An 11,461-nucleotide genomic window follows, 5' to 3' on the forward strand; every position below is an offset into this window, starting at 1 on the left:
AACACAGGAACCAGTGCAGTCTGCATATTATGATCCTTATTATTAATCAGCTTCTATGGCAGATATTACCCGATGTGCTATTTTGATAATTTACTACGTTTCCTAAACTCAGCCTCCCAACAGCAGCCCAGAGTGAACTGAGCATGTGCAGGAGCCAAATCAAATAAAGGATTGTCTAACAAAGTAACAAGATGGCAGCCCCCTCTGGATAACTTTAAAAGCATAAATTATTACTTTAATTAGGCTTCTCAATCCCTGGGCTTGTTCAGTAAGTTCATAATGTTTATATTTATGTTCAGTATACAAAATACAGCATTTCTAATGATTTTCAATTTTAGACTTTAGTTCTCCTTTAATGCTACAGGCATTAATAGTAAGGAAATCAAGCGACAGATCCAACTTTGTGCTTTTTGTTCTTATTGGTACCGAATCTGTTACTGGCCTCACGCTTCACTTGAACCCTTGGTCCCAAAGGCAATTCTTCCCCCTTCTCCATCACCTCCCCTTTCTCCAGAGACCCCTGCTCTAACTCCTGGGACCCCTCACCAACGTCTTTCTTTTTATTTTTCCTACTGACACAGTTCTTTCTGGCAAACACTCTTTCTTTTCTCCCTCTCCTCTTCCTCAGTCATGCGTGTCAGCTTCCCTAAGTCTTCCTCCACCATGTCACCCCAAGAACCCCCTTCCAGCACTGCAAACCTATTCCCAGTGTCAAACTTCATTTTACCAGGTACATTCTTAGTCCTACCTTTCTTTTTCCCATTTACCCCCACAGTTTGCCCCTTATCCACATTACTACTCTTTGCAGGGGCAGATGGTATTCCTTTGTACCTCCTCTCTTTCCCTACCCCCCCAATCCCCTCTGAATGGGCACAGCAACTTCCTTTCTCCCAGCACCCACCACACACTCAGCACTCACCCCATATTCAGCACCCACCCCCGACATTCAGCACCTATCACACATTTAGCACCCAACACAGAAGGAACTGCTTCAGAAAGTTTTTTACACATTTATTTTTCTATATTTGGGCAGGATTTCTTTATGTTGCGCCAGGCTTCGGGGCACTCCCTATAAGCATGGCCTTCCCCCAAACACAGATGGCATCGGATCTTATTCACACACTCCTTGCTGGGGTGGCCAATCTCCCCACAGAAGGCACACTTCTGCACAGTACATTTCCCTGCAAAATGGGATTTTGACCCACATTTAAAACACAACCTTGACTGACCAACATTGTAGCACACACCCCTGCTTTTCCAAATAAAGAAAGAATTAGGCAAGTGCTGCTGGACATACCCATTGGAATTCAGTTTAACCTGGACCTTGTACCCCCCAACCCAAAAATCCTTCTCATCAAATATCCAGACTAAGGGAGACAACACCCGAAAACACTCCCATTCCTTTGCCCCTTTCTGGTACGTTCTCCAGAATTCCTCCAGGCCCTGGGGCACTTTAAAACTCAGATCAAGCTCAGTGTCAGTGATACTCAGCAGAGCATATACATCCGCAGGGGTAAAACCCATAAGCCCCTTAATCAAGTTCCTTGCCACAAAGCGCCGGCCTGGGAAATCTTCCCTTTCTTTCACCCATTTAATTTTAACAACATTCCTTCTCTTATCATAATCTTTCTCCAAACCCTCTTCTGCATTCTCATCCCACTCTCAACCTCCTTCCTGCAGCCACTCGCTCCCCGCTGCCCCTCCCCCCTGCAATGCAGCTCACTCACCCCAACATGCAGCACCCCTAAGCCAGCACCCTGACCCACACAAACAGAACCATTTACAGAACTTGGCAAAGAGACATTTTTCTTAAGCAATTGTGTAGCATTCATAAACTTTTCAGAAACAACATTTGCCCCCTCTCCCCCCACAGACATACCTGAAGCAGTAACACTGACGCTCCCAGACAGGGAGACACCTTGCTCCCCACTTTCGCCCACCTGCCTGCAGCCACTCGCACCAAGCTGCCCCTCCCCTCTGCCATGCAGCTCACTCGCTCCCAGCTCGCCTTCCCCCCTACCATGCAGCTCACTTGCTCCTAACTGCCCCTCCCATTCCTTTAGTGGCCATTACAGGCTCAGCAATCCCTGCTTGCAATGCAACTTGTGCAGCAGCTCCACCATTACTGGCCATTGCAGTCTCTGCTCCCATTCCCCCCTCACTCACCAGCCTCTCCTTCCTTGCCTCCATCAGAGAGTGTTTTAATTCCAGAGAATGAAAAAGAGTCTCTGAGTGCACTCTCAGCAACTTCCAGTGCAATACAGCAAATCGGCTCCTCAGCTTCAGCGGCCATTTTCTGCTCACCAGACTCCGAACTACCATTCCCAGCAGCCTTAGCACTGATGTTTGAGGTTGAGGTCTGCTGCAGCTCCGCAGCTCCCCGCAGATACTCCAACACCAGCTCTCTGCTCCAGCACTGGAAATGTGTAATAAATGTCTATGGGAAAATTCCTTAGAATGACATTTTCTATCACTAGGCAAAGTATAGTTGGGTTTATATTCCCTTTAAGTATGTGCATTCAGTAAACTCTGGAGGACTGCACATTTCCAGCTGAAAATGTTTGCTGTATGTTAACCTGAATCAAATGCCTCTTTCCTCCAATCTGAGCTCCGCTTGTTAGCAAACAGAGGCCCCATTCATAGTGACTGGGCTACAGACCTCTTAGTGTAACGCTGCCCTGCAATGTAACATCCAGGGCCTGGGGAGAAGCTGGTATGTTTCCAATCTTGCATAAACAAATGCTTAATTAAATGGTGGGCTCCTTGGACCTGCAATTTCCTGCCATAAAGGGGTTGTGCCCAAATTACTCTTGGTAATAGTGTTTGCTGGGAGAGAAAAGAATCTCAGCTTTGCAGGCAAGAGGGGGAAGAACGCACAGTTCACCTTATGTTTGAATTGAAATCCCCCGGGTATCTGATTTCAGAAACATCTTGAGTTGAATTTTGGGAAATCGGAGAAGCTCCTTTGCAGAGCAGAGTTGCAGGAGTCAGGCTAGACACCACTGGTCCTTACAATTTAATTGGTTATAGTAAGAGGTCAGCACAATGAATCTTAGTTTTCCTATATGTCTGGCTCTGATAAGTGCATTAGGATTAACAGGAGGGGCCCCACAAGCTCCCACAGAGCAGCTCAGCAATGGCACACACCTGAATCCATTGGGCAAGAAAGGAGTGAAGCTGAGCCCTGATGATGCAAAGGATGCACTGAGGATTCCACCAAAAGCAAAGCAAGGCCATCCCAGTCAGAGGATGGAACCCACAGGTAAGGAACGTGCCAGAGAAATTTTACTTTATTTGTTGACTCATCCAAATGGTGAAGAGTCTGGTGTCATTTCCTTTTTGGCCTGCATAGTGAGAAGTCATTTATAGCATACCTCCCAACTGTCCTGCTTTACATGGGACAGTCCCGATTTCTCCACCCTGTCCCGCAGTCCCGGATTGTTCTTCAAATGTCCCGCTTCCTCCGGCTGCGTCCCTCAGCTCTTCTACTCCCTGCAACGTCACACTCACATCTCTGGAGCACCGCTTCTTCCGCTCAGTTCCATTCATTTAGGTGAATGCAGTGCAGAAGCTGCGGTGCTCCTGAGAGATGTGAGTGTGACGTCATGGGGAGAAGAAGAGCCGGGGGAGCCGCAGGAAGCAGGGGGACACTGGGGAGGACGTTGTGGGGGAGCCGAAGGATGTTGGGGAGGACGCTGCGGGGGAGCTGAATGATGTTGGGGAGGACACTGGAGGGAGCTGAAGGATACTAGGAGGAGCTGGAGGAAGTTAAGGAGGAGCTGGGGGATGCTGGGGAGGACGCTGAGTGGGAGCTGGAGGGTGCTTGGGGGGGAGCTGGAGGATGCTGGGGGGAGCTGGAGGATGTTGGATGTTACCAATGTTTTAGGGGGGCCCTGGCTACCAATCTTTTAGGGGGCCCTGGCTACCAATGTGTGTGTGTCCTTTGTACTGATGGGACTTCATATAGCTCTGGTGATTTTCTGAGTTTTGAATTGTTTATAAATGGGTATTAGAGATGCTGAGGGTCAATATGTAGCATGGGATGCTTGTGCTACACTGAGTCTGTCATGATATACAGGTGCCACAGTGCGTAATTAAACCCCTAGGGCTACAATATGTCATAAAATGATTGGGGCCACCATGTCTGTCTTTTGGTGCACTTTGTGTATGTTATGCTTTTCAGGTGTGGTTTTGTAAAATGGGCCTGTTTGGGGGGGCCTGGCCTGAAAAATTTTGCCGCGCTACACGCAGCAGATATTCTTGTCCCTCCTTCTACTTTTCAAATGTTGGGAGGTATGATTTATAGTAACTTCTATGGCTGTGATTAATCTACAGTTCATAGAATCTCTTGGATAGACTTTGTCGCGTTGAGGAGCCTTGCTTTAAATGGCATCTTTTGCCTTAATATACATTTGCTGTCTGTTCCTCCTCATACTAGCTAGCCACTTCTTGACATCACCTTGCCTTACTATACACACTGTCTCACAGTCAGCCCCTTTCTCTGATGGCAACTTGCCCTACTATACACATTTTCCCACATGTCATGCCAGCAGTATTGTCCTGGCATTGTAAAAGGTTAAACCTGACAACATTTTGCTTTGTGTCCACAAATGGCCCTTAAATATGCAACAAGGGACTGTGGAAGGTGACAAACCTATCTGGGTATCGGAGCCAGCCATCTGGGGCAGGAAACTGGGGCCTTTGGTTTCTTGGATCTGTTGATCAAAGATAGGCAATTGTGGACCTAAGAACAGCCATGAGAAAATATGGATTATAGAAATGGATCCATATCTCCTTTGCTTTAGGGTTCACATCCTCATAAATCACATATTGGTTATGAGGAGGCCCCATGCTTCCTAATGATACCAAACAGGGACAGCCTATACCCACCAGTTAGGAGGGATAGTTTCTGGGGGACTGGGACATGAGACACCCCTCATGGTATCATTCTGATCGCCCACATATGGGTTAAAGCAAGCCCATATTTTCATAATAATATTGGGTACTGGCAAGTGCCAATATTATATGACAGTAACTGGCCTGAGAAGTGCAAGCTCTATAGGGGGTCCCAAGGGACAAGTTCCTGGACACTCCCTCCTCATGCATACGGTAATGAGAAAGGGTCCCAGCGGGGTATAAAAAGGGCCACAGACCCAGTTACTCATTATCTCATATTTTGGAGGTCCCAGTGTGCTCAGGTTTTCAAACTCTTACCTCCAGGAGGACACTCGGTACTCGGTAACATACATAGGGTATCTCTGTGTTTTATTCCCTTTTAATTTTATTTACTGTTTGTATGTGTATGTCTCTTTTCGTAAAATCTTTTTAAATGCACTGTTTACCCTTGTAATATTAAATATAAAATTTAATTAGTTATTGTTAGGGTTCCTGACCGCAGACTGTAAGTGTAGTTACCTGAGGGAGCCCTCCTGCCAGGACAAAGACGTGCATGGGAACAAGAAGGACACAACCACAATGGAAGTTCAAACTTGTTCAGTTGATTCTTACATGATCATAGCTTTTATACCCCTTGTGTACGTGCAGATACAAAGGAATCATTATAAAAAATAGAGTAGATCCTCATTAGCTTCAAGGATGGCCTTCAAGGATGGCTAATGCAGGAGAGGAATTTTAAGGAGGATACAAGGAGTAGAAGAGGCGTTAGTGCACAGATAAGACTAAGTTGTTTTTCAAAAACATATATTTCATAAGGTGCAAGCTGTGCAAGAGTACTATATGGGAAAAACAACTATTATGGGAGGTTCAAACCTTGCTGTTTGCTGTTACAAAATGGAGATACATTTCTAAAATGTAGTATGATATGCTAAGCATCAAAGTGTACCAAAGTTATCAAAGTACATGCGTATATGAATATATTGATTTTAGAATATAGGATATTATATCAAACCTCACAGTTATGTCCTTTGGCTCTAAGACTCATGTACCTTGTATAAATGCTCATATATATATATATTACCTGCTTGGCTGTATGAGTATTGAGTAGGGGGGAGGGCAAGTTTTCTGTGTAAATGCTAATTAACTAGTTGACTGCTAACAGGAGAGTGTGTTTGACTTTACCCTTTGGCTGCTAGAGTGCTTGTTGAATTAGCTAACCCTACTTAAAGTAAGAGGAAGTGTGTGATACATTTGTGTATTAGGTTTCTATCGCCTGTTAATGATAGATGGTGGCAGCGAATAGTTATTTGGGGCGGTGGTGTGTTTGGGGGTGCCTGATGTTAGTCTAACATGTGTAAAAGGTGACTGAGTGTAACCCCTTGTTTCCCCGTCCCGGTGTCATGTGCGTCTGAGAGTGGCATGACACCACAGTTACAGCTTCTTTCCTCACATCATCTCACATTACAATACACACAATTCTGCAAATGGACATCCTTCCCCTGACATCTTGCAATTCTATATAAACTCACAGCTCTCACAGCTGTTGACCCCTAATAAATCAGTGCTGGGGGGGGTGGGGTTATAATTCATTTTCTTTCCCCTTGCAGAGTTCTGGTGCTATGTGTCCTGGCAATGGCTAGGGCCCGGGGAAGTTGCCCACTTGAACCCCTAAATGCAGCTTTGCAATGAAATAAGGATGCTGAGCAGTTATTTGTTCTGTTCACATTATATTTTACAATAGGAATAAAGAAGTCTGGGGTCTGCTCCCCCTATAATATGCTATTGAGCTGTGTGAGGGGGTGAATAATTATTCAGAATATTCTATCAAGGGCAAGGGCACACAGGGCATTTTTACATTGCATTTTTAAAAATGCTGATTCAAGTGTAAATACAGTAAATAAAACCACATGTGGCTGATGATGTGCATTTCTCAGCCGAATGTAGTGAGGTAAGGTGGCCCAGCGTTATTACGTAACATAATTATGACACAACAGCTATGTTGCTAATACATTCAGGCACGAGTTTTGCTGCCATTTTGTAAATACACAACATATTTCAGCTTAGCGTATTTGCTACCATGTCAATCCCATTTTGCTCTATGGAATAGAGTATTTCAGCCATATTTTTTCAAGACGTATCAGTTAATAGAGCTTCTCCAGCAGAATCCTGCATTGAAATCTGTTTTTCAAAAACACAAACAAATGTTTTTATAATTTTTTAAATTTCACATGGGGCTAGCCATATTCTTCATTTCCCAGGGTGCCACAGCCATGTGACCTGTGCTCTGATAAACTTCAGTCACACTTTACTGCTATGCTGCAAGTTGGAGTGATATCACCCCCCTCCCTTTCCCCCAGCTGCCGATCAGCAGAACAATGGGAAGGGAGCAAGATAGCAGCTCCCAGTAGGTATCAGAATAGGACTCAATAGTAAGAAATCCAAGTCCGGCTTGGGACTCCTCCAGTTACATGGGAGTAGGAGAAACAATAGGTTACCTGAAAGCAGTTCTAATGTGTAGCGCTGGCTCCTTCTGAAAGTTTAGGCACAATGCACTGAGATGGCGCCTACATACCAACATGACAGCTAGAAATAAATACATTTGTTGGTTTAAGAATAACATTTTAAATGGTATGGTAGAGTGAATTATTTGCTATGGAAATAGTGTAACTTAGAAATAAAAGTATACTGTAAAAATCACAGCAGTATCCCTTTAAGTATTCCATCAAGCAAGGTGTTTTAATGGTTAGAATGCAAATAATTGGTGCAAGTTTGTTTTTTTTTTACCCCAATGCAACATTCTTTTTAAGAATTAAAGCATAATTGTGCTTGTGCATCTGATATGTCAGTTCCAATATATTAAAAGTGTATAGGTTTTGTAGTTGCTATGAGTGAGTCCTGGTATAAAAGTTGTGACAATTAAGCCCATTTCAGGAAATAGCTCACTATTATACAATAAGAAGGCTCTCAACCTAACTCTAATTGGAAACCCCTCAAAAAGGGGAAAACAACCTTCTTATGTAAAAGGCTGGTTGACTATCGGTCACAATTTAAAGTAATTTATAATTAAGGAGACAAGCTCACCAAATTGAATAGAGGGCTCGTGTGCCCATGCCCCAAACCTTTCACTAAAACTGTGTGCTCTGTTCAATTATCCACACAGCTCAAAAACCTTTAAAAGAATCAGGTCACTCACAGCTCCTTATTGGTGGTCCGGGTGCAATGTCCCAGACTCGCAGCATAGGGAAAAACACTGAATCAAAGCACCATATGGCATGTACTCATTCGGACACCAGGGCAGCGGTGAAGGTTAAACAGCTTTACTCATAAATGCATTCCATTTCAGGAAATAGCAACAAGAATATGGTGTCAGTGACATCCAGGGTCAGACTGGGCCACCAGGATACCGGGAAAAAACCAGATGGGCCCAGACCCAAACCCTGTTACTGATCCCCCAGCGACTGGTATCCTCCCCTGATGCTTATGTGCGTTCAGGGAGTATGTCAGGCGGGTAGCAAGGGCCCCCTGGGTGGGGTGCGGGGGATGTGGCCAACAGGGCACATTGATTGGGGGTGCGGGGCCCCTGGGGTGGCAGCCTGACTGACCCTGATGACAACAAGCAGTTCAAGTGGTTCGGTGGGCTCGGTAAGGGGAACAAATTTTCGGAAAGGTTGCAGTAGACATAGTGGGCAATTACGACTAAAACAGAAAAGTATCTTCCCCTAGTGCTCAGGAATTCCAGGCTCTGTAACTTATGTGCATGGGGATTGAGGTATTCCTAAGACTGGCCAAGGGGTAGCGACACAGTTCATGTCCAAAGATTATATAATAGGAGGGAGCACATTGCTCTTCCTCTTTGGTCTCAACCTTTTACGAAGGGGGGTGTGATGAGAAGATAAGACCCCATTATCAAGCTTAGTACCCTATAGTGACCAGCAGCCTTAGAGGACTAAGGGAACAGACACCTTGTGGACAAAGGTAAAAGCAGTGGAAATCTGCTTGTGTCACATAGGAGTTGTGAGATAGAAAGACAGATAAGCCAGCTTAGCAAGAGCACCACCAAGGAGAAGAGTGGCGTTACACCACCCCAGATGACACCCACCTAAGTTCAGGAACCAAAAATTGGAAATGGACTCTATATTTTATCATTGAGTAGCTTCCACTGGAGTGAATCCATTCCACTCAGGTCCCTCCTTACCAGTGAGACTATCCCTTCACCTCCTAAGTATTTCCTACAGGTTATGGTGCATGATTCTCTGTACTTGCTTATCCTTTGCCACAAGGTAAAAGAAGATGGCATTACGGTGAATAAAAGCCCTATGCTTTGAATGTTTTGGATGCTATACTGTCTGAATTTATGGTTCTACCTTCCATCTTGGTTTTACTACAGGAAGTTCATGTGGAATTCAAGCAGACTGGCTACGTCAACTCCTTTGGATTCATAAGAATGTTTATTTGTGGTGGGAGAGTCCTCGGGATATATACACATTCTGTCTCTAGCTTATTACACATACCATTAGGCAAAAGATGGTATCTAAAGGGAAAAAAAGAAGTGGAAAAACATGTAACCATGGAAACTGAGCAAATCTTTTTCAATGTACTTTTGGAGCACGACCAAAAGTACATTCCCCTCTCCCACTTGTAGTATAAGCAAATAAAGGCAACATCGGAGTGAGCAGAAATATTATATACCCAGCACAACAAATACATGCAACCAAAGTGCTCTTCAAAAAAAAAGAAAACTACAAGTGGTGCAGGGCAGCCATTAGGGGGCACAGGTAGTACAACTGTAGGAGTGGGGGCTTTATTGCCAAGTCTACGAAAACCAGTACTGTTCTGTATTCTAACTTGAATATGCCCTCTAAGAAAAAAGTGGGTTTCTGTCTACAGGAAAGACTTACACTTTGTAAAAGGGTTAGGGCTTAGCTGAGATTGGGCAGGGTTTGTGTGGGTTGGGGAAGTATTTGGTTGGAATGAGACAAAGCCTGTGATTGGGGGGATAATTTATTTTGATAAATACTGGCACCATTCTACTTAGTTGGCAGGGGCCTGGTCAGGCAGAGGGATAAAGACCTGGGTGGGAGTCCATGATTTTTAATGGAGGCACTGGCTGGATGGCCAGTACAGCAACAAATACCTGGAACCTATGTTTGGGTATAAAGTGGTCACTGACCAAATGTTGCACCAAATATTAGAGCACCACAACCTTTTCATCTATGTCAGTGCTGTCCAACTGGTGGCCTACGACCCCCCTCTGTGTGGCCCCGCACCTGTCTGGCTGCTAATAGGGCAGGCAGAGTATGACACACACAGGCAGCATAGGGCAGGCAGAGTATGGCACACAGGCAGCATAGGGCAGGCAGAGTATGGAACACACAGGCAGGGTATGGCAGGCAAAGTATGGCACACACAGGCAGCATAGGGCAGGCAGAGTATGGCACACACAGGCAGCATAGGGCAGGCAGAGTATGGCACACAAAGCCCAAAAATCAAGAATACATTGAAGAAGGACATTGTCCAACAGCCCTTAGTTCTATATGATGATGCCTCTTGCATTTGGGCATTTGGCACTGTCTTCTTTGCTGGGTCTCTCAAGTCCCAGTCCAACACTGAAACTGCTCCTTCTTGCATCTAAATATAGCATGTAGATTACAAGGGTTGCTTGCAGCAACTCCTGTTGGTCAAAGTTTAAAGGGACTATTCAAGTGCTAGAAATGACAAACCAATGGATAATGCTAACTATCTTCCAATAAAATTCTGATCATGGCGATCAATTTCATTCTGAACATGTTAGTAACACTGTTTGACTCTATCTTTAGGCTTGCCGAAAGTAAAAGTTCTGATGCCGTCTGCGTTGCCAGACCATGGAAGGAAAGGTGATACAAATGCAAAACAAAAGGAGAAGAACGTGGTGAAGCTAAAAGTGGCAGCCAAAACGGTGACCCCAACACCTGTAATGGGCTTTTCTGCAATGGCAGCCACAAGGCCACCAAAAAGAAAAGAGGAGACTAAAGTTGACAAATCATTGGACCGTAATAAGTCTCCCTCTAAAAAGAAAAAAGGATCATCGGAGAAACAAGAACCTAGGATTTATAAGAAGGCAAGTTCTCCAGCTACTACTGACAAACCAAAGAAGGAACCACTAAAGCAAGGTATACGAGCCCACAAGCAGCAATGAGCTACAGGTGGACTTTAATAAAGGGTGCATAGCTGGCTCCAGTTCTAGTAACCAACAGCTTTTATGAGGCTGCACTTATAAACAGTGACTGTCTATGGCATCTTACAGCAGCTCCTCTGGCATTTGCCAGAATCCACTGATTGTCAGTCATTGCTTGACTGTAACTGCACATATGGTATCAGGGGTTTACTTAGGTAGTGGGCTAGTGTTTCACCCTGGTGGGGAAAAGTCGAACTATTTGGTCACATGGATGAATGAGCCAGGATCCATTAGATCCATCACTCAACAGGATTATCTCCAGTGGGCCAGTCTGACACTGAGTCAGTTGCAGTCAAAATGACTGAGATGACCCAGTACAGTAATGCGGCCAGTGTAGCCATTAGACTTTTC

At 44.8% G+C, this 11,461-nt stretch overlaps 1 protein-coding gene across 1 annotated transcript in view; it reads left to right on the plus strand.

Annotated features, from left to right (window-relative positions):
• Positions 1-2,682: 2,682 nt before the first annotated feature.
• The window catches only part of ecm2.2 (extracellular matrix protein 2, female organ and adipocyte specific, gene 2), a 54,737-nt gene continuing 45,958 nt past the window's right edge, over positions 2,683-11,461 (plus strand). Inside the window, exons 1-2 of the mRNA XM_002935511.5 lie at positions 2,683-3,262; positions 10,713-11,045. Coding sequence (XP_002935557.1) covers positions 3,046-3,262; positions 10,713-11,045 — 550 coding nt within the window. The 5' untranslated portion in view covers positions 2,683-3,045. The remainder of the gene's footprint in view (positions 3,263-10,712; positions 11,046-11,461) is intronic.

The sequence above is a fragment of the Xenopus tropicalis genome, chromosome 8, assembly GCF_000004195.4.
Source record: "Xenopus tropicalis strain Nigerian chromosome 8, UCB_Xtro_10.0, whole genome shotgun sequence".
Classification (NCBI taxonomy): Eukaryota; Metazoa; Chordata; class Amphibia; order Anura; family Pipidae; genus Xenopus; species Xenopus tropicalis.